The sequence below is a fragment of the Sitophilus oryzae genome, unplaced genomic scaffold, assembly GCF_002938485.1.
Source record: "Sitophilus oryzae breed Bouriz unplaced genomic scaffold, Soryzae_2.0 scaffold_357_pilon_pilon, whole genome shotgun sequence".
Classification (NCBI taxonomy): Eukaryota; Metazoa; Arthropoda; class Insecta; order Coleoptera; family Curculionidae; genus Sitophilus; species Sitophilus oryzae.
Genome location: NW_022146926.1, coordinates 613717 through 639085, shown reverse-complemented (window position 1 = coordinate 639085; position 25369 = coordinate 613717). Strand labels below are relative to the sequence as shown.

Here is a 25369-nt window from a genome sequence, read left to right as displayed (position 1 = left end):
CTTTACTACTTTACAACAACAATATCAAGTATCGAATAGAGCAGTTAAGAGATCAGCCAGAAAGGACAAACGAGCTTGGCATGAACAACTAGCAAACGAGTCACAAAAAGCTGCAGAACAACGCAATATGAGGGAACTGTACAAAATAACAAAACACCTGAGTGGACAACGTAGTAACTTCAATACAGTTATTAAAAGCAAAGACGGCAGACCACTAACATCCTCTGAAGAACAGCTTGACAGATGGAAAGAACACTTCAGCAACCTGCTTGGACCAATAAGTGAACAAAATTTCGACAACGAGGAACCGAAGCCAACAATCGAAATGCCTATCAACTGCGACACGCCAACGAAAACAGAAATACAAAAGGCTATTAAAACACTTAAGAACAATAAAGCAGCCGGCCCCGATAGCGTCCCTGCAGACCTCCTCAAAGCAGATCCTAGCACAGCAGCAAACATACTGCATCCTCTAATTACACGAGCTTGGGTATCTAACATCATCCTAGATGAATGGAAATAGGGTCTCATTATTAAACTCCCTAAAAAAGGAGATACCTGGTGAGGTATTGTTTTGTTAAACACCATTCACAAGATAATATCCTCTATAGTTCATTTAAGGTTAAACTCCTATATAGAGCCTACTCTGAGAGAGAACCAAGCTGGTTTCCGACCGAACCACTCGTGCATTGACCATATTAATACATTGCGCATTATCATAGAGCAGTCAATAGAATTTAGGTCACCTTTATTCTTATTATTCATAGATTTCGTCAAAACTTTTGACAGTATCCCCCATGCGATGGTATGGAAAACTCTAAAAGAAAACGGTGTTCCGGAAAAACTAATTAATATAATCAAGTAACTCTACAGAAACACAGAATGCAATGTGCTGCACAACGGTAGAACCAGCGACAGTTTTAACTTAGGGACAGGAGTAAAGCAGGGTTGCACATTATCGCCGCTTTTATTTAATATCGTGCTCGACAGCGTTTTGACTAAAGCCACAGCAAACATTAGGGGAGTACAATGGACTCTGACATCGCATCTGACGGATCTTGATTATGCTGATGATATCTGTCTCACAACGCAATCCTTCAAAGACATGGAAATGATGCTCAGACGTCTAAAAACAGAAGCAGACAAAGTAGGATTAAGCATAAACATCGACAAGACAAAGTCAATGCGCATTAACACAAACAACAACACTCCATTCAATGTAGGAATCAAACATGTCGAGAATGTAACAGAGTTTACTTACCTGGGAAGTATTGTAACAGCAAACGGTGGCGCAGACGCGGATATTGTCAGCAGGATCAGGAAGGCGCAGCGAGCCTTTGGCTAACTAAAATCAGTTTGGACCTCCCGTCAACTCTCCATACAAATAAAATTAAGAATATTCAATTCCAACGTCATACCAGTTTTATTATATGGCTGCGAGATATGGAGATTGACAAAAATATCCATCAACCGTCCACAGGTGTTTATCAATCGCTGCTTGCGGTAAATACTTAAAATCTTTTGGCTAGACACTATACGTAACACCGACCTGCTTCATCTTACAAAGCAACAAGAAGTAGGCATTGAAATCCGCAAAAGAAAATGGGGTTGGATAGGTCACACTTTGCGGAAACCTGATAGTAATATAGCGAGATCAGCGTTGGAGTGGAATCCCCAAGGAAAAAGAAAGCAAGGACATACTGGATGAGCTTCAACAAGTAGGGTCAACATGGAAGGAAGCAAAAACAACTGCCAAAAACAGAACCCGATGGAGAGCTTTCACTGAAGCCCTTTGCTCCGCGTAGGAGATATTTGATCCTATATGTTTAAAATAATCACTATTAACTTTGAAAAATATGCTCTAAACAAAGATTTATCAAACTATACGAACTAAAAGTCAACATCTTCGACCAAACCATCATTAAAAAAAACGATTATTAATTGATACTCGGTTATAATTGGTTATTGATAATAAACCAGTTGTTTATCCAGTGGCGTCGTAAGTACTTAAAAAAATAATAATAAAAATAAAAATGTCTTATTTTAATAACACACCCTGTATCTATATTTATCAAAATTAGAACTTAAGTACCTTAGGTAAGGAGGATTCAATATAATTTATCAGATTTGAAATAAATACTGTCCTATGGGTAGTTTACTCTTGACTCGAAAAATATCAAACCCCATTAGAACGTACGTCTATGAGGTATCGCATTTCTTACCCCGGGCAAAATGTACGTCTTATAGCCATACAGCCTCCAGCCAAAAATGAAAAAGATCGCTCAACAAACAACCAAGATATTGGCTTGTATCTATCTTAAGTGGGACACCCTGTATATACGGGGTGCTGGAAATAGTTGGATATTTTGCAGCAAAACATTTATATTAATAAATTAATTAACATTTTATTTTCTATCGAATAAAGTAAAACAATACAGAGGGTGCCATTTAAAAATCAAAAGTTGTAGTCATTTCCGGTGAAACAGGAAGTGACCAAAAACAATTGAATACGTCAATCATTCCTAATTTATGTCATATACTAACATACCAAATCTCGTTTTTTTAATTGAAAAAATAAAAAAGTTATAGGGGGTGAGCCACTTTGAGACGCACCCGGTATAATGAATTATTTGTAATTGAGCTGTAATTTCTGTATTATTAATCCCGTAAATGATGGAGATAAACAATTGTGATTGATTAAACTTTTAAAATAAAAGAATGAATCTTTTGTTAACAACATTTTGAGAATTCTAATAATGAATTGAATAATGACAAGACAAGTGACATCTGTCTAAAAAAGACAGCATTTAAACATTAGATTAGTAGTAGTTAGTAGTACTCAGAGATATAGATGTAGAAAATCTTAAGGTTTGTGTATTTGTATTATTTATCTGCTACAATCATTATAAATAATTTAATACCTTTTTGGTTACTACATTTCTCTGTTATTATACGAATAAACATTTTTATATAAATTTAAACATTTTTATTGAAATGACATCTATCCAAAAATTTTACTGTTCGCATTTACCGCAGCCGCGCTGGCAATTACATCTAAAATTGCCTCTGGTAACCCGATTGACATTCAATTTGTTACAGGTTTTGAAATAGAGGAAATCGGACATAAAAGTTTTGGATTCATCAGAATATCGCATTTTTATATCTTATTTTGCGTTATGACATTAACATGAAACGTAACTTCAAAAACGTGACATCTAACAAATTATTAGTAATCGACGTTCATTTTTGTTGGTAATTTTTTGTTTCAACTGATTTATTAATAATAAATAAGGATGGTGTTATTCTAAATGGGTATTAAAAATACTATATCTACGTTGCGCAGAAAATGTAATATTTAATAGAAATATGAAATATTGCATATCAGGTTCTGTTTTTTTAATAAACTACACTTACCGGCACGAAAATCGGGCACCTTAAAAATTTGATGTATTTTAAAGTTTTATACCGGGTGAGTCTCAAAAGTGACTCACCCCTATAACTTTTTTATTATTTGAGATAAAAATACGAGATTTGGTATGTTAGCATATGACATAAATTAGGATTGATTGACGTATTCAGTTGTTTTTGGTCACTTCCTGTCTCACCGGAAATGACTACAACTTGTGATTTGAAGAATGCATTTTTCTCAAAATGTTAATAATAAAAAAGTTTTCCCTCTTGTAAAGACAATCTGGGGACATAGGTACTGTATATTAATTAAAAAAATAATATGTTTTTTAACAATCTTTCCATATATTTTATTTCAACTTCACTAAACACAATACTGTAAATGATAAATGTAGCGCATCCTACCGTAACCACCGTAATAACAAGGCCCGACAGCTTATTCGTGACGTCATCAACTGGAGGCCTAAACTTGCAAGTTCTGCTTGGATCAGTTGGTGGATCTTGTTGCTTGGATTGTTCTGCAAGGATCAGTTTGCCAGTTCTCTAGTAAAACATACGTCGTATTTTACTCATTAAAACAATATTTTATTACTTCAAGCTCAACCTGTTACTCGCCTCAAGTTAATAACTTTAATATTGAACACAGATAAAAGTTAGAAATTTTTTATTATTTTCATTGCATTTTAAAGAATTTCGTAAATAACAAGCATGACTAATAATTTGATCAGTATTACTATCAGGGTTCGGAAAACTACATGTTACTCTTAAAAACTACATAAACTATATTACATGTAGTAAATCGATGTGGAGGGTGTAGTTTATGTAACTTTCAAATATGAAAGGTTTGAGGTGAGGTAAAAGATAAGCAAAAGCTTTAGAAAATACATATAAATATATTTGAGAAAACAGAAGAAATATAGCTTTAAATATAATATTCACATCTTATTATTTAGACCCCTCATAAAACGGAAAATTATTAAACTGATGACCATATCATAAATCAGGTTGAAAAATACCATATTATCGAAACAAAAAAACGGCGCGGCGTCTAGTTGGCTTGGAAATGATCATCGATGACACAGTCCCCATATAATTTTACATATAAAATGACAGCGATCATTTCATAGCCATCGCTGACGCCTTTTTTTTTCGATCATATTGTACTTTCTACAAAGTCTTGACAAAAATTACTAACTAGGTGATTATCTTATAGATATTAAAATGTTTTCATATTTTATAATAATTTTAATATAATATTGTGTTAACCATTATATTCTGCTTTTTTATGAATGTATAAATAATTCTATACTTAAATAAAAAGCCATATGCATTGCATTATTTCTATCAAAATTAACCTACAGAATATTTTTTTCGTAATATCAATACGTAGTTTATTAAAGTAGTTTTTATATAGTTAATGAACGGGAAAAAGGTAGGTTTTGAAGAAGAACTACACGTACGTAATCAGGTAAATTACGTCTTAATTAACTACTTCCGAACCCTGATTACTATTAGCTTTGTAAAACAAGTGAATAAAGGAATCAAGGAATAAACTATCAATTTCATTTATAATAAATCTTTCAAATGGTGTTTTTAGTTCATTTACCTGGACTGTAGTATTTTGGCCATATAAATAGATTTCTAATTTCAGATCTAAATGTATGTATTTAATAATTAAAAAAAGCCGGATTTTTCATCTGTATATGTGATAAACCAAAGAATACTTTCCTTTTATATTATTGTGAACTTAAAATATTCCCTTATTAAATTTGATTGGTAAAAAGTGAGAGATAAACATTTATTGACTGGTATGATTTTTTTCGTATTCTATTAAAACTATTTTTATATACTATAATATTTTTAAAAACTCGGAAAAAACATTTTAAAACTTCGAAATATATCTGGTGAGTGAAAGAAAAAGATCCACAATTTGAACTTTTATCGGATAATTATCAACGCTGCTAAATAAAGTTGAGCCTCCAGTTGGTGACGTAACGAGATTTTTACCTCGCAGCTGTTCGGCCTTGTTATTACGGTGGTTACGATCCTACATGGTCTTCGCCAAAAACAAAACATCAAAACTGACCTATATAATATTATACTATTATACTAGGTCACTATTACTCCAGATAATCAATAAAACCAGACAAAAATACATCGTTTACTCATTCTAAACTTGTTCGTTGGTTAATTTTTAATATAAAAACCTTCCGCTGTACAGTAACTATTCGTTTGTTTGTGGAAAAAAATCTGCCTGAAACCACTCACGCAAGCTAAACTGCTCTAAAACCGGACGTTTTACCGTAGACATTATATTTGCAGAGCGAAGCTCTTTGTTCTTTTCGCCGCGGACTATTTTTGCTTTTTATTATTCGGGCCTGGAACAAAACTGAGTTTAAAGAACGGCAGTCCTAGTTAACGTATTCAACTCTTTATCAGAATTTTATTAAATGAGAAGAAAACATTAAAAAATACTTTTTAAATGCAAAGGTACTGTAAAAAATAAAACGAAAACCTAATATTAACCAAGTGGAAATAAACTAGACTCACCGGCATGAAAAAGGGGCACCTTAAAATTTTCATGTATTTTTAGTTATTTTTTGTACAAGACGATAAAATGGTATTTTATCATCGACCGAAAAGATTAGTTCACGAACGATGAAATCGCGAGTGACCGGAAATGACTACAACTTTTGATTTTTAAATGGCACCCTCGGTATTTTTTTACTTAAAATAATAATAATATAAATAAATAAATATATATAATAAATGACTATAAATCCAAGGTTTTTTTATCTGAAAAAATAAAAAAGTTATAGGACTGAGCCACTTTTGAGGCCCACCCGGTATAGTTAAAATCTTTGCATAAACTTCCCATTCTATCAATCCACTACCTTAATTTAAATTTATACTGCTCTGACAGGTATACAAAATCAATTTTTACGCATCTATTTATTTGAAAGAAAAAAGGAAATGCGACGATCTAATTTTGATTTTACAACGCATTATAACAATGTTATTATACGCCAGTTATAAAATGTTCTGCTCTAATTCTAATGGTATCGCGCTTTATTATGGTAACCTGAACTTGGCGGATTACCCAACGTTCGATTCATTTCAGCCCAACCGATTTGTTTACGGAAAACAAATAGCGATTTCATGGGCGTCCGTATGATTTTTTTTTCAATTAGAGTGAGATTTTTTCTCAATGGGGTTGTGATTTTTTCTCAATAGGGGTGATGTTTTTTTCTCAATGGCGTGAGATTTTTTTCTTAATGGGGGTGAGATTTTTTTCTCAATAGAGGCGATATTTTTTTCTCAATGGGGTGGGATTTTTTTCTCAATGGGGTGAGATTTTTTCTCAATGGAGGTGAGATTTTTTTTTTCAATGGGGTGAGCTTTTTTTTCTCAATGGGGGTGAGATTTTTTCTCAATGGGGGTGAGATTTTTTCTCAATGGGGGTGAGATTTTTTTTTCAAGAGAGGCGACATTTTTTTTTCAATGGGGTGAGATTTTTTTTTTCAATAGGGGTGATATTTTTTTCTCAATGGGGGTGAGATTTTTGCTCAATAGGGTTGATATTTTTTTCTCAATGGGGTAAGATTTCTTTCTCAATGGCGGTGATATTTTTTTCTCAATAGAGGCGACATTTTTTCTCAATGGGATGAGATTTTTTTCTCAATGGGGTTGTGATTTTTTCTCAATAGGGGTGATATTTTTTTCTCAATGGCGTGAGATTTTTTTCTTAATGGGGGTGAGATTTTTTTCTCAATAGAGGCGATATTTTTTTCTCAGTGGGGTGAGATTTTTTTCTCAATGGGGTGATATTTTTTCTCAATGGGGGTGAGATTTCTTTTTTCAATGGGGTGAGCTTTTTTTCTCAATGGGGGTGAGATTTTTTCTCAATGGGGTGAGATTTTTTCTCAATGGGGGTGAGATTTTTTTTTTCAATGGGGTGAGCTTTTTTTCTCAATGGGGGTGAGATTTTTTCTCAATGGGGGTGAGATTTTTTCTCAATGGGGGGTGAGATTTTTTTTTCAATATGGGTGATATTTTTTTCTCAATGGAGGTGAGATTTTTTTCTCAATAGGGGTGATATTTTTTTCTCAATGGGGTAATATTTTTTTCTCAATAGAGGCGATATTTTTTTCTCAATGGGGTGAGCTTTTTTTCTCAATGGGGGTGAGATTTTTTCTCAATGGGGTGAGATTTTTTTTTCAATAGGGGTGATACTTTTTTCTCAATGGGGGTGAGATTTTTTTCTCAATAGGGGTGATATTTTTTTTCTCAATGGGGTGATATTTTTTTCTCAATGGCGGTGAGATTTTTTTCTCAAGGGAGGCGATATTTTTTTCTCAATAGGGTGAGATTTTTTTCTCAATGGGGGTGAGATTTTTTCTCAATGGGGTGATTTTTTTTTCTCAATATGGGTGGTATTTTTTTCTCAATGGGAGTGAGATTTTTTCTCAATGGGGTGAGGTTTTTCTTCTCAATGGGGGTGAGTTTAATATGCCTAGGACCTAGCCGAAATAATGAGTAGTTTATCAGACAAACAGTCAAAAGGTTCTCTAATTTAATTCGATTTCTTTGATATCATAACAGTTAGTAATTATAAAGATAATCGATCAGTTCCAATTAGCCCGGAATAGGCCATAGTAAATAGGCATTTAATTTAAACATATAACAAACCCATAAACCACTTATTCGTCAATTTCCTTACTACTTTTTCGGCGTATCTAATCGAAAATCTGAATTATTCGCTCGTTTTAACTTTATTGGGTCCAAAGCTAAAATCTTGCCGTTTACGATCCTTATCGGGAAACGTGATAAAGTTCTCATTATTTCGGCACGAATCGAACATAAATATGTAGCAAACGGCTTAGAATCATTAGAGGAAATCTCTCATGGGCGTACGCAGAGAAGGGGCAATATGAGCCTTTTGGCTAAGATCAAAATGTAGTATCTGTTCTGAGGCAAATTGTGTCCAGTGAACTTATATTGATTCCTAAATTTCGTAGTAGTTTTATGTATGTATTGGGACACCTTGTATATCATTAACGCCTGTTAGACGAATAAAAAATCCACCTTATTTTTGGAGTTTATACGTGGTGTTTGATATCATCATTAAAAGCTATTTATTTTCAATGGTATGGTTATGTTACTGAACAAATATGCGTAGAAAATGTCATCCCTGTATAGGGTCGCCAGGTTTCAATTTTCAAAAAGCGAGGCATTATTCGCATGCAAAAAAGCGCCCCAAGCAAAGTTTTTTGTACAGTTTCAAAATGATTAATTAAAAAATCGCCTAGTAAAATATTTGTTTTATAAAATATTTTCGCGAAATAATTTTCCGGATAAAATTTCCATGAAAAACGGGATAAATTTGAAAATTAATGAAGAAGAAATTAAATTAGTTAGACATTTATTTTTATTTTTAATTTTTCTTTAATAAAAATATAGATATACCTACCTATCTAATTATTTTTATTATTTCAGGTCATGCAACTGGTTGTGGTATAAACGACGACATAATGGAATGGATGGATAAAATCCAAAATTCTGCTTCCCCAGACAGTGTTTCAACGACACCGCCAGATGCTACAAAACAGAAACCGAAAAAGCATAAAAAGGTCCCATCATCAAACTCAAACAATATAATCAAAGACAAACAGAATCAACATTACAATAAAGACAAACTACCAAAACCACCGCCAAACTATGAAGACGGATTTAATAAATATTCGAAGGAAGCTAACCAGGCACATTCGAGAAATAAAAGAGCTACACGAAGAGATGAAAACAAGAATACCTGTTCGTTGTACATACAAACAGATCCTCTAATTTGGAAGCATATCAGGGAGGGTTTTCCTGAGGTAAGCATTAAGGTTCCAACTTTCAGTAAAATTTTACGCCACAAAAAGTGTCATTTTTACTCCTAATAAAACAATATACTATTATATGGACCCAGTGTTAAAGACATTAATTTTGAATGATATTCTCTAGTAGTATAGGTATCATTCTATAGTCTATAAAATGAATAACTTTAAATTTTGACCGTTATTTTTTACCAACATGTCAAATATAAAATCCCTCTGTCAAAAAAGTTACTGATATTCTTTAAATTGAGTGCCTGAACGAATCAGATAGGTAACTCTTTTTACTTTCGTGAAATAGAAAAGGAAAATAATAAAACGAGTGACAGTTCTTCCTCTTCTTGCAAAAATCAACACGAAATGTCATAATTGACAAAAGTAAAATGTCATCAGCTTTTGACACTTCTAAATATTAGACCAATGCCGTCTCTAATAGAACAGCCACGGAGCGAGATTTATGACGTCACGCTAGTTAGATACTACGGATTAATAAATATGTTGTAGAATACATGGAAAACATAATTATTCCTCGTATGTTTGGTTTGTATTTTAAAAATGATATAGTTTACATGAAATATACATAATATACAGTTAATAAATACAATATAATATACTTAGATTAAGAAGATAATATATACCTATTTATTGTAATAAATACTTTGGCAAATAAACTATGAACCATACAGATGCAGCAAATGTTTTACAATATACAAATAATGTGGTACATAAGATAATGCGTAAAATGTAAAATATATTTTAAATTTTGGGGTTTGAAAATCGATCAAATTTAACAAAAAACATTCAATATCTACTAATAGTGATGTATTATTATTTGCAATCACAACATTTATTTATATATTATAATGTTTACTGCAATTAATAAACTAATATAAATTTGTCAAAAGATGACCACATATTTTTTAAAATTATTATTCTTAACACAAAAACTTTCTACACTGACTATGGAGTACGATTTCAGCCATATTTTAAAACATTTGCTGCATTTGTATGGTTCATAGTTTATTTGCCAAAGTATTTATTACTATAAATAGGTATATATATTGTATTTATTAACTCTATATTATGTATATTTCATGTAAACTATTTCATTTTTAAAATACAAACCAATAATACGAGGAATAATTATGTTTTCCATGTAGTCTACAACATATTTATTAATCCGTAGTATCTAACTAGCGTGACGTCATAAATCTCGCTCTGAGGCTGTTCTATTAGAGACGGCATTGCGTCAGCATGGCCGCAAGTTGCTAACCTAATAAAATTAACACTAGAAAAGCCCGCGGGAACTGTCAAATTCAAAGTTATTCGTTTTACGGACTATATCACAAGTTTTTCAGCAATAATATTTTTTTCTTTGAATTGGCATTTTTAAACCCAATAATGGTATCCAATAAAAATGCTATAAAATCATAATTTTAATGTACTCTTTCTACTATAAAACTAACTTATATTACACCAAATTTAAAAAAATAAAGATCTGACGAAAACCCATAAACCAAACGATAATCTCTTGAGGGTCTTTCTGAGTTGGTTTGCGGCGTTATAATGTTATTTTTCTGACTTCTTAGTGCGGGATTATATCGGATATTTTTACAATCCAGTTTCAATTATAGACATAAAATTCGTTTAATGAATGATTGTAGAAGTATTTTCTTCGTTTCATTAAATTTTGATAAACGACTTCAATCTAACTTTTAGCTTTTTATTAGTTCCCGAAGTGTAAAGATGATTGATGATTTGAAAAAATTGAACATAAAAGTAAAGCTAAATTAAGTTCTACGGTTTAAAGCTGAAAATGCAATAAGAAGATAATTGATGATCAACTGAGGGTTAGTTTTTACTTTCGTTAAGTATATTTTTGTATCACAACTAGTTGAAGCCTGGCGCATCCGCCACGACACACAGTGCTTCGTCCTATGGACAAAAATAAAAAAATAAGTTAAAATTTACTAATATCTAAATATATAATTTTATACTTATAGCAATGTTCAATCATCCTGTATATTGTTTTTCATAAACAGCGTTTTTGTTAGCAAATATTTTCACTAAAAATAAATTTTGCGATCATTATCTCATCAGTGAAAAGAATAACATTCATAGTAGTTCTGTATATTATGGAGTTAAACGGGTACGTACTTAATTGAAAGCCACTATGGATATTGTTAAACAAGGTATGTACTTTAAATTTATTTCTAAACAAGTTCGTGATTGTTTAGTTTTTATTTATTTTTTAAGATGATTCTTAAATGGGCATAAAAATTTTACGTTTTCAAACTTCAAAAAGGCATTTAAAAAACATATCAAAACATATCGTATTTATTGAATATTTTTGTTGCCATATTCATACACTTTTAATTTTTGTATAGTTCACCTGCGTCTGCTTGCGACGAACTTTATTTTATAATACTTTTCAGATCGAGTAAAATTGATAAGCAATGCCGATCTGGCTAATACTTGGCTTGATCATGGACAAGAACTCAAAATTATTTGTATTTCAAAAAATATGTTCTTATTAAATATTGATGAACATTCCAGTCAAATGAGACACCACTTGTGCCTGAAAAAGTCCACTATGTTGGAGCGAAACGTCGCATAAAAAAAGTGTCCATCTTTCAATTTATTATAAAATCTCATACCCAAGAAAAGGAAAAAATAATATATGGATATGGTCTATTAAAGAGGTAACTATTAACATCCGAACCCCTCATACCGACAAAATGAACAGTAACAACGCGAAAAAGTAACATATTAGAAAATGATGTACAGAAATATCTTATATGTGAGGATACTTCATCTACCTGTGATTTGGATACTATAAATTTGGAAGATTCTGTCAGCAGTGATTCTCCTGAATCAGAGTAGTTACGATCTATGCATTTTGTTGTCCTAAAAATAAATTTATAGTATCTTAAGTTTTTTTTTTAATTAAATATAACATTAATGTTTCTTTTTCATTAAAGAAAAACATTTTTATCTTATATTAGGCTTATATTGTAGGAATCATGTTCTAATGTTATTTCAATTCTTTTTTATCACAGGAATTTATTTAATACTTGCACCGTTTTCATACTATAACTTATTATTTGCTTAGATGGAACACACAGCTCCAACATTATTATTATTTATAAGATTTTTTTTTCATAAACGTGGGACAAAGAACATCATCATTTAGTACAATGAGAGTACTCATCATTTGTGTCAAATAAACCTAGTTTGAATAAATTGCTTACAATAAAAGAGAAGTTTTGGATTTTTGTCCTCAAGAGCCATATGTTCGAAGCACTGTGCGACATCGGGAAAAAAATACTTTTTTTTAATTAAATGAAAAACAAAATATCCGGCGACGACAGTTTTTAGAAGAGCCAATTAGCTATCTTTTAGTAAAAAAAGCAACTTTCTAGAGCAAGTCGTTACTTCAGTAAAGACGACACAGATAAACATTAGTATTTTATACAAGCCCTAACAACTATATGTTGGGACAAGGTCATATTTTGGAATTATTGCCCTGGTTTTTCAAAATGACTGAAAAATATATGTTTAATTTTTTAAATATAAACGTAGGCATATATCCTAAACAACTTGACAATATTTTTATGAATTTGTAAATCAATCCATATTTACAGTAGCGGATTTTGTTCATAAAAGAACAAATTTGCTGACAACTAAATGTTGGGACAAGTATTTTTAAATAGTTAATATCATCATAGGCGGCTTGTCTACAAACGTCACAAATGTCGCAAACTGGTTACTTCAGCATTGACAGCTTGTAAGTGACTCGATACTTTGAGTAGTGAGATTTACTGTAAGTAATTTTAATTTTTTTAATTTTCAATTCTGTTAATTTATTTCAAAGTAATGGTCCGTGGAAAAGCTACAAATCAAAAACTACGCGAAATTATCATTCGTCAATACAGTACGGGAAAAACAATTCGAAAAATTTCTGATGATTTAAGTATTCCAAAAACCACGGTCTTTAATATAATAAAAAAAAACGGCGAATCTGCCAATGTAGACGTTAGAGGTAAATGTTCGGGAAGGCCATAAGTTGTATCTCAGAGAGATTTACGAAATTTAGTAAAAATTTGCTAGTCTGCGAGAAGAAGTACTCTTCGCGAAATAATAGTTAAATGTAATACTCTGTAACTGGTTTAAATATATCAAGAGAATGTTGCCGAAAATATATCCATAAATGCGGTCTGGGGTTTTACAAGGTAAACTTTATTTTGTGTGAATAATCAATTACGTGAAGATTATTGATACAAATTCTTATTTAGGCCAAAGAAAAACCGCTACTGACAGAAATTCAAAAGAAAAATCGCTACAATTGGGCGAAATCTAAATTATCGTGGACACAAAATGATTGGAATAAGGTCATATTTAGCGGGATATATATTTAACTAGATATTGTGGTTCTCTAGAAACTTCTAATGCACGCTCAGCCTGGGACACCCTGTAGATGTAGTAATATTTTGTTTTAATGGCCATAGCTGCCAGGACTATCCCGGCGTTTTTTAATAAAAATTAAAAAAAAAAACATAAAATTATGAAGTTAGAATAGTATACGGTTTAACTATAATTTTTTTGAAGTTATTATGGTGTCTCTCGGTTATATGTTGGTGTCTCTTTCAGAGAAATATGTTTGTGGTTATCAATTCAAAATTTGTTAAGAAAATGTCCATTTTGAATAATAAGTTTAAAAAATTAAAAAGCTCAAAAAACAAACATGTTTTCCAAAGAGACATAAACATAGTGGAAAATCTTACAAAAGAGCTCAGTTTATTAAACAAAAGGTTTAAAGTATGCATTGCCCAACTCTGGTAGCGCTTTGGAGGAATCGTCGTTGGTGTTGAAACTGCTATTCAGCACTTGCGAGGCTTCTAAGGTATTTACAAGAGAGGCTTGTAGAAATCAGTTATCAAAAAATATTGTTTCAAGTAATTCATTAAAATCTAAACAAAGAGCACAATATTGTCAGAGTTTGCGTAACAAAAGATTGTTTCTATCTAAAAGCTGATAAAAAAATAAGGTTGTTATATTAGATAAAAAAGACTATTACGATAAGGTTAACAACATCCTCGATAGTAGCCCCACCTAAATTTTATAGAAACTCCCTTGCATAAGATGGTAGCAGACGTTAAAAAAACTCTCAAAGAACAATTTTTTGATTTGCTTTCTTTAAAGAGGAAATTGCAAATAATCCAATCCCACATTACCAAAATTGTATGCTTTGCCAAAATTCATAAACCATGACAAGTCTATAAACAAATTGTTTGCTGTAGGTTCTCCGACTATATATTTGGCAAAATGGTTATCTTGATTTTCGAAAATTAAACTGATCATGAACCTTCTTTCTTTGCAGTTAAAAATAATATTGAAATTATCTAGACAATATTGTAATGTTTGAATTTAGAATAATAAACGGAATAAATGGAGTCGTTTTAACAAATTACTATTTTTATTGCAAATCGACAACAAAACTGTGAGTGAATATACTGAGCTTACATCGTTATGTATGAAACAAAATTGTTTTCAATTTAATAACAACTTTTTGAACAGCGGAAGGTATAGCAATGGGTAATCCATTATCTCCAAGATATCTAATTTATTCATCAGGTAAAGAGTGGAGACCAGATATCATTTTGAGTATTTTCCTTTTAAACTGGTTTAGGCAGGGATGTATTTTTGCTGTTTTTGATAACATTCAACACCATAGATAATTTTATTTCTGACAGTTAAATAATCGTCTTCCTTCCATTAAATTTACAAATGAAATTGATAAAATCGACAGATTACGTTTTCTAGATATAAATTATTAAAAATACTAATAATTGCCTGGAATTTGATATATAGGAACATGTACGACCAAAAGTAACGATATTCTAATAAATCACATCATAGTGTGAACATAAAATGTGGGTTTAAATTTCTTAAAAATCATAGATTATGATAGTTTCCCACTTTCCAACGAAAGATATGAAATAGAAAGAGATTATATGACATTTTAGCTGAGTGTAATTTTTACAAATAGATAGCCACAGGTCTTCTCTTTATGTCACAGTGGCTGTGGTAATCAATAAATTTGATTCAGGCTATGCAAATTTTTTTTGTCAGGTAGTTTTTTCAAGTTCAAAATTTTAAATATGTTTTTTCTCGAAACCGTTTTAGATATAGAGTATTTAATCTCAAAAGGAATTCTTAAAATGTCAATTAGAAACTTGTGTATGTTATAATAATAATGGGGGCAATTATTTAGTAAATAAGATAAAACACCTCAACTGGAAGGTCGATTTCCGGAAGTGAAATTTCTTGTAAATATTTTTAATCAGAAATATGTCGGGCAAAAAAGATCAATATTATAGATTCAAAGAACATTTAGCTCGATCTAGATATGGTAGACCCGATAAACTTCTAATGCGTTCAGCCTGGGACACCCTGATAATGAACATAATAGATCTTAATAATTTAAAACTATAGCTGCCAAATCTCAAATTACGGCGTTTTTTAATGCATATGAAAGCATCAGAATTAATAAATGTAAAGATAGTATGAACAGAGTCAACGGTCCAATTCCTTCAAGTTCTTTGTTCCTACTACTCTAGTGGCGGAAATCTAACTGTTACGCTCAGTTGGCTCTTACTCGGTTGGCTAGATTTTGCCACGCCCACTCGGGGCCCACTGAGCGAGTTATATAAACGCTCACCTTGTAGATTGTACTTTAGTTTATAATCATTTGCTGATGATGCTAACATGGTTAGCGAAACGCGCGTCCAGTGTAAAAGTAAAAGTGTTTTGGTGTATTGTGGTGATTTAGTGTTTTTATTTTGCTATTATTAAGCCTTCATAAAAAATACTTATATATTCTTCAAACCTTCATTTTAATAGCTGGTTCACTGTTTGTTTTTTCAAACGGAACACTGGTTCTGGAGCTTCTTAAAATTCTCTCTCGAAAAGTTTGCTAGCTCTTCTAGCTCTTAGAGTAACAGGGTGCAAGGTTTCTCCCCTTTTATTATTCTGTCAGGCTTGAATAAATTCCAAAAACCCCAGTTTGGGCTCTCCTACTATAAAAAAACAATTCATTCGATTGCAAAAAGAATTCGTTTTGTTGCGAAAATTTAAATATATTATTTCTATTGTGCTTAAACATCAATTTATATAAAATTTTATTTGTCATGTACACATTTCATTAGCACATCGGCCCTACAACACATTAAATTATTTTAATGCAAATGGCACAAATTGCATCTTTTGTTATATCTGTTTTTTATATAAAAGTCGATGTCGCTTATTTTCATTTTCATTCGCATTTGTTTTATTTTAATTAACAAATTGGCTTCCTCTCAGCATGCACGTTCTGTTTCGATGAACGATTTTTTTCAAAAGGATTGTTGTAAATTAGTAACTAATGTTAGGAAAATGTTTTGCAATATTTTGTTTAAACAATACAGTGGCCTCATGTTACCTGATTATTATATGAAGCAACAATTGTTTATGAATACAATAGTGTACAATAGAAAAATGTAATATTACATTTTTATTACCGTTTAATGTAATATTTATATTTTTGGTGAGTTGATTAGTGAAAAAACTGGGCCGATTTTTGCTGAATAGGATATACAGGGCGAGTATTAAATAAGTGGAAATATTTTTAGGGCTAGTATATTTCGACCCCAGAAACACGATTATGTGTTTTTTTCGCTAATTTTTTTTATGAAAATTTGGTATTTTTTTGAAAAGAATTTTGGAAATTTTTTACATTTTTAGTTATAAAATATAATTTCTTGACAATACGGCAACATGGGTAGTAGATTAAATTAACAAGAAAGAAAATCCAGAAAAGATCCAGTTGTTCCCAAAATTTTAGCAAAAAATAATTTTTAGGGAATTTTCAAAGTAACAAACTGGGTTATTTTGGATTTATTTGAAAAACGGCAAAGAGAAAATATGTTTCTTTTATCGAGATCTACCAGCCCTGAAAATATTTGCACTTCTTTAAGACTCACCCTGTATATCTTTAGGGTTAATCCAGAGAAGCGAACTCAGAAATCCGGACAAAATCAGCACGTCGCAAAAAAGAAACTATTAGGTATAGGATGTAGATTATTTATGAACTATTATAGGATGCAAATAATAGCACAATCAATTAACAAAATATAAACCAAAAAACATTCACTTTTCAGAAGTGCACCAAAAGCAACACTTCGGCGCCAAAGTATAGAAATGGGTACTTTCAAACATGCGTCAGTTAAGTAGAGCTGTAGCATCGTAGAGACTAAAATATTCAACAAAGTAACTGAGAAATTAATTCAACTGTAACTGTAAAGTATTTTAGTAAGTCAAATTGTTTTCGCGGTCAGGTTTCCCGGACTCTTTTCCAAATAAGAGCTGGACCTATTTTTTCTCTAAATATAGGGAAATTTCTCGTCCATAGCGACCTACCTTATGTAAATCTTATAACATAGGATATATGTAAATTCCCTAAATCTACTGATTTTTATAAATTTGGCAACGCCGGAATTGGAGTCGGTATTTTACTCTCCATTTTTTACTACTATTATAAACTATCTACAATACCTACATTACCCGAGCCATTACATTAAGGCCCTTTTCAACAGCCAACTACCCTTGTGTGGTAGTAAATATTTGATTATAAATTTTCTTAGTAAGTATTTTAATGTTTTTAATGTTTTTTTTTCAGCACACTGACCCAAAGAAGGAAAACGAAGTGAACGAGAAAACTAGAGAAGAAATATTATCGTTGATTGCTCATCATGTCACTGCCGTTAATTACATTTATCGTGATACTAAATTCGATGGCAAAAGCGAACATCGAAATATTAAATTTGAAGTTCAAAGAATCAAGGTAAGGTTTTTATTACCGATTTTGTATAGTTTTTTAAAGATGATATCACAAAACTACCTTAAAAATTATTAAAACTGTATATGTACTCCAAAAATGCATCTACTTTCTTAATCACATTTGCATTACTAAAAGTTACAAGATATTATCGTTCATTGAAGAAATAAGAAGATGCGCCAAGAACGGTAAACTAATAGGATTGCTGGAAGACGTACGTTCGCCTCTTCCCGCGCTTCAGCTGACAGTTGTGACGTCATTGTAGTCCTTGTCATGATAGTGTGTATTATTGGTTGCCTATGGTAAACTAATAAAAATAACGGCTGAGAAATTTTGAGTTAATTAATTTCTCGAATTTATAATGAATGTTTTGCATACGGCAACCAATAATACACACACTATCATGACAAGGACTACAATGACGTCACAAAGCGAACAGTTTTCGTATGTACCTGGCAGACATTTTCGGCTGAATGAGCAGTCCTATTAGGTTCTTGAAGATTCTCAACCTTATGGGCGATTTCGTGGCACAAAATATGTCCTAGATGTAGCTGGCGTTATCGTCAGCCTATCCGAGATTTAGTTAAGCTCTGCGCCGCGCCGCAGCGCGCTGATAGTTGTTTACAGCGGATAAAGAATACTGTATCGTAGTTCTGCTTTTCGTCGACAGAGTGAGTGGTTGCCGGAGACAGTGTTGCCAGAACTAGGGATTAATCCGTAGATTTACGGATTTTGGATACAGTACGGTAATAATAGGGATTTTCTATCATTAAAGAATTTAATGTAATATTATGTGAATAAACAAAGAACGCCGTCAGAGTTGGCTTTAAAATGAAGATCCCTGTTATTTCATATGTTAAATATTATGGTAAATGTCAATAACCCATCATTTATAAGCTAATTAAACCATTTTTTTCGATCATACGAAATATTCAATACTTATAAAAGAATTTTTGTTGTTTATCCTATGTTTAACACGAATAAATTTTCAATACATAAACGCGGATTTTTCATCCAAAGAGATTTTCGTCAAACTTATTACAGATATTACACATTTTAATATGGAACACTGCCGCTTTCAGATCCACACCGTCTTCGAAATGCCTTCGCTGGCCGAACTAGAGAAAATAAGTGTTTTATGCGTTAGTCGCAGAATGATTGGTGGCTCCACCGTATTTCGCCCATTAGGTTGGGTATCTTCCCAATTTCAACAAAATTCCTTCTATATTATTATAATAAAACAATAGTAAATCTTAAATAAGTTTTAATATACCATGTTTAGGTTTATAAATATATAAAATTAATTATATTTGTACTATGTATTTCTTTTTAGATCGACGATGACTCGTCTTGCAAATGCGCCCATCACCACTGCGGCGAAATGAACCAATTTTGTTTAGAAAATATCGATGTCAGTAACTTTTTAAACATACATTCCTTAGGAAACCACGAAGACTTTTGTTTAGCGTATGTGTTTACGTATAGAGACTTTACTGGAGGCACATTGGGCTTGGCATGGGTAGCTAGTGCATCCGGTGCTTCAGGGGGTATTTGTGAAAAATTCAAGACTTACACTGAAACTGTAGGTGAGTAGAATATCGGAGAATCTAATTTGTTTTAAAAAATAACATATATCTTCCTCAACTAGAATTTTCGGTAATATCACAATAGTAACGTTTCTGTGGTATTGTGAAATATTCTCACAAACCTAAAATAAGGTTTCAGATAACCTCGTCTCAACATTGCTCTGTAATGTTTCTGATGAGAGGATTAGGAGTACCACCTAGCTTGATTTGAGAAATTGTGATAATGTTGTTGCATTAAATTTTTAATTGCTATTTGTTATTAAAATTGGTGTTACTATATACCTCTTTTGACAGACAAACTTTATACAAACACTAGCTGACTGGCAAACGTTGTGTTACGTTTTTTGTCGGTTCCGTGTGGTTAGAAAGCCTAATTTTTTTAAACACAATTTCTGTCATAGTCGCCGTGGAATGCTACGTCACGCGCTGACCAGCGCTCCACAGTGCGGCGGATGGTTATTCTAGCGGGACAAAATCTCAAGAGCAATGTTTGGGACTTAAAATCTAAGAACGTAGCAAATGGTCTAATATATAGGAACTATATGGTTAAATTTATTTATTTATTAACAACTTAATTTATTAATAAGTAAATACAAGATAATAAAACTATGATATTATTCGTACATGACACACAAAAACGTATTGTAAACTATTGCCAAATACATAAAATTATGATATCAAAAAACTCTTTAGCAGTTTTTTTTTTAATTAATTTGTAATCTTGTGACACCCTCTATAATGTATTTAAAAAAAATATATTTTATTTTGAAAATAATAAGTAAGATAGATATTTTAATTTTAATTTTAACACTCGGTAATTGTAAATTCATATATAGTAAGTATCTAAGACAATTTTTTAAACTCAGTGCCTTTTGATGGAGTTGTTTTGTTTTTATACTATCCGATTGAAATGAATCTTTTTGGGCATTGACCTGTTAAGCTTGAACTCCCTGTGACTGTGACTACCTGTGTTGGTAACTATTTGTAACTCAAAAGATCTACATCATTCAATATATCGATATTTGAAAAAAAAGTGAAAGTTTGATATCTGCAGAACAAAGGCACGAAGGATTTTAACAAATAATATACGTACAGTAGAAAAGTACATACCTTTGGCAATCTTCAACATAATTTGGCTTTCTAATAAAATGTATAAGCACTTGTAAATATTTTGTTTTCGTATGATTTCTGCCTTGCTGAGCAGAAAACGACCAAATTAGGTTGATAAAAATGTATCGAAATACAAAGAATATTCATGCATTTTTGTATCAATTGGAATGTCTACTATTTATTCTTATCAGTACACATTTTTTGGCTTATTTCTAACCAAACGCTTTTGTCCCGCTAAATTTATCTTCCAAGGCACTGTGCGCTCGTCCGTCAAATTCAAAAATAACTGTCACTGTCTAAAACCTTTAGCGCCAACTTCAACTCGGTCAGTAGATGACGTAAAAAAACTGACAGTGCAGGAAGATAGGAATCGAACTATCCTTATCTCTATAGTATCCTTGGGTAGCGGCCCCTTCAAATAGGAGTCATATTGACACCAAAAAGACATAAAGTTTCTCATGTCAAAAAAACTCCCAGAAACCAATTTTCATCTAAATAATATTGACGTTACTTCAGAAAATATTTGGAAAAAATTGTAATAAAAATGAAACTTCTACACCCTGTATCTCCGAAACTAAGCGTTTAGGACATAAATTTATAGGAACTTTTTTACTTATTTTTATCTACAGAATATACTGCCGAAATTTCCGGAATACAGTTCGGACCACCCTATACATATAGTATTCCGTACATACAGGGTGTCCTAGAAATAAGTGTAAGTAAATAGTATATTATACAAAATTTTAACTGGTAGTATAGTTCAACCTCAAAAACACGCCTATGAGGTTTTTTTCGCGAAAAAAATTGAAAAATAGGAATTTTTTTGGATTTTTTTTAGTTTTTAGTTAAAAAACATAATTTCTTGATAATATGGTAACGTAGGTAGTAGATTAAATTTACAAGAAAGAAAATCCAGAAACGATCCAGTGGTTCAAAATTTTAGCAAAAATCATTTATTTGTAAAATAACTCCGTTATTTTGGACTTATTTGAAAAACAATAAAGAGAAAATGCTTGCACTTATTTCTGGGACACCATGTATAAATGTGAAGAATTGCTTGTTTTAATTGCGTAATATTTTTTAGGCGGGCTTTATCAATCTACGAAGAGATCGTTAAATACCGGCATAATAACTTTTGTAAATTATAATAGCAGAGTTCCACCGAAGGTTTCCCAACTTACTCTCGCGCATGAAATCGGACATAACTTTGGATCACCGGTGAGTTTTAGCAATAAAAAGTTATAGCTCTTACTAAAAATGCGTACTATTTTAGCATGATTATCCTCCGGAGTGTCGACCAGGTGGTTTAAATGGCAATTTTATAATGTTTGCCTCAGCCACAAGCGGCGACCGACCGAATAATAGTAGATTTTCAAGCTGTTCTATCGGAAATATTAGCAACGTGTTGGATGCCATTGAAGACAGCAAAAAGCGAAATTGCTTCACTGCCTCTGCTGGTAAGAAAATTATTGTGATTATGTACTTTCAGAAATAATGAGTCAATTTTTATGTTGAAAATATTTTCAATTATTTTTATTTCTTACATTGCAATTTTAAAATGTAAATTTTTGTATAGGTGCGTTTTGTGGAAATAAGATTGTTGAGGCTGGAGAGGAGTGCGACTGTGGATACGATGATAACGAGTGTCAGGATAAGTGTTGTTATCCCAGAGTTATCGGTATACAGGACAGACAAACAAATACAAGTGCCATTGGTTGTAGACGGAGGCGTGGAACAGAGTGCAGGTGAGGATAAATATATCTATTTTAATATTGGTATTGTATAAAAGAATTTTCTAAATCTAATTATAATAGAAATTAACAAATTAACGTATATCTTACACACATGGCCAAGATTATTGCATATATAACGATATTTCTATTTTATTTTGGACCTAATATGATTCTTTTTATATTTTTGGACATATTGGCTTACTACTAACCTTGTATATGAATTTTTAAAGTAGCTCAACCTAAGATGTTTATGGATGTAAAGCACCAGATGGCGGGGCGTATTTCACAGTCTTTTACTACAGAAAAATATTTTTTGTTACTCTGAATTTAGAAGCGGCCAATAAAAACAGAGAAAATAAAAATCGATAATTTTCGGACTGTGCCAATTGGTTACTAATCGACCAGATACTTTTTGTCTATTAGATATGCTATAAACGCTGGTAATTATACAATTCGACCATTGTAAATACCCGACAAATTTCGCAAGGCCGACGAAGCCGATGCTTTTCACTGATAAGAAAAAAAATGTTTGTTTAGATAATTTTCGAGATATTTTTTCTTTCTGAATGCACATTTTTTCAAGTATTTTATATTCTTTGTCCGCTTGATCTATTATACTGGTTGCACTTATCGAGGTTCTGTTTCTTCTAGTTTTAAAAAATGTTCTTATTTCTTTGTAGTTGTAGTGGTTGTAGTGTAAAATTAGATTAATTTTATTAAGTTTAATTATAATGTTTAGTGTAGAATACCAGAAATAGTTTAGTAGTGTTTTTATAGTTTATTATTTTGCAGTTAAGTAGTAGGTGAAAGGATAATTTGGTTATTTTTTTTCTTTTTGTTTGATTAATTAGTAAGTTTGATAATTTTTTCAGTGTAGAAGTGGTTGAAGTAGTGAAGAAGTAGTTGTGTAGTGTTTTTATAACAGATTATATTAGTTTATTTTGTAGATGAGTAGTAGGTGAAGGTATTTGGGTATTTTTTCTTTTTGATTTTCTTCTAATTGTAGTATTAAGTATTGTGATAGATACACTATATCTTCCTTCAACTTCGTTGAAAAGTGCGTTATCATATAATTTTGGTTTTCTGGTAGTAGAATATACGAAGAAAAAATCTGATCAAATTTATTTTAAATTAAATTAATCGAGTTTTATTAATCAAATTAATCTAGTCAAATAATAATAATAGTTAGTTTCTAAATACTAAACAGGGTGAGTTTCCTACGATGTTCTCTATGGGTATCTCGGAAACTACTGGAGATAGAGTCGGTTAAATGGGGAAAAAATTGCAGTTTTGTGGGGTCATAAATATGCGCCTTTCGGATTTTTCGGAGAAGTTCAAGGCTTACTAGATATTTCGAAAAAAACAAATTTTGGCTATTTTAAAACTTTGTCTCTAATTCCATTATAATCTACCGTATGATCGAATAAAAACGGCTTCAACAATGGCTATGAAATGGAGATCGCTGTCATTTTATACCTATATAAAATTATATGCCAAATATCATCGACAGTTTTTATTCGACCATACGGTACTTTAGACAAAAACTTTTCAGATAAAAGTTGTAGATAATCACATACCTAATGAGTTTGTGTTTTCTGTTTTTTTTCTAAAGCCTGTCATTTTTGACATATGACACAAACATTATGTTTTTTTTAAATGGAAACCATAGTTGGCCATGACTTCATAAAAGCGCCATTTTTAAGCTTTTCAGCGATATAGGTATAATATGTTTTTTCGAAAAATTACAAGTTATAGCCAATTCTTTTCTTTCTTGGCTAATTTCCATACAAATAATACCATGCCAATTAGTTGGCATGAAAAATGTAAAAAGTTTCATGTTTTCAAAAAAAAAATATCATAAAATTCGTAAAGCACTCAATTTAGAATAAAATAATCTAAGAATGAAATGATTCTTTTATAAACCTGCATTAAATCAAATTAAAATAGGTATGTAACTTTTTTTATATTTAATTAACAGCAATTAGCATTATCATAAATTATAAATAATGTACCAACATATCGAAATAATAATTTCTTTGTTAATACGGTTTAGAATTCTTAAAATAACAGGCAAAAATAATCCACAATTTACAATAAAATAAAAGTTTCGTTTAAATGTCTTAATCAGCTGATCATTATTAAAGTTCGCAGAAACCCTGGGCTATATTATTACATTACTCTGAGGAAAATAACGAAAATAATCGATATTTTTGACTCCGCCCCGAAAGGTTCACGATTTGTCCTCCAGTTGGCAGCACATTTTGTCTAGTCGGTTGGGCAACTTTAAAAATATATAAACAAGGCTACTAATGAGTGAAAATCAACAAAAACAAATTTCATTTTAAACAGAAAATATTGAAAACAATTTTAATTATTTCTCACAACCAATAGTCTGTATTGCCTCCTCGAGCCTCAATACATGCTGTGAGACGACGTGGCATGCTCTCAATTAAGTTGTCCAGAAGATGTTAAGAAATGGCTTCCCATGTTTCGCGCGAAGCAATTTTCAATTCATTTATGGTACGGGGGGGGGATCATTCCTGGCAATATGGCGTTTTAGCATGTCCCAAGCATGCTCGATCACATTTATATCTGGAGACATCGATTATACCCTCTTCCTCACAAAATTCGCGAACCGCTAAAGTGCGATGGGGAGGAGCATTATCGTCCATGTAAACAAATTCATCCTCCATTGCCCCTCGAAATGGACGCACAATAGGCTCTAAAACGTCTCTAAGATATGAGGCATTTCTGTTATTGTGCCATCAATAAAAACAAGAGGAG

At 31.7% G+C, this 25369-nt stretch overlaps 1 protein-coding gene across 4 annotated transcripts in view; it reads left to right on the top strand.

Moving 5' to 3' along the window:
* The window catches only part of LOC115884798 (disintegrin and metalloproteinase domain-containing protein 10), a 239004-nt gene that overhangs the window by 202554 nt on the left and 11081 nt on the right, over positions 1–25369 (top strand). For all 4 annotated transcript variants that reach the window (XM_030903484.1, XM_030903483.1, XM_030903482.1 and 1 more), the window contains exons 4-9: positions 8905–9281; positions 17998–18162; positions 19490–19742; positions 21937–22070; positions 22126–22309; positions 22429–22597. In XM_030903484.1, the coding sequence (XP_030759344.1) occupies positions 8905–9281; positions 17998–18162; positions 19490–19742; positions 21937–22070; positions 22126–22309; positions 22429–22597 (1282 nt within the window). The remainder of the gene's footprint in view (positions 1–8904; positions 9282–17997; positions 18163–19489; positions 19743–21936; positions 22071–22125; positions 22310–22428; positions 22598–25369) is intronic.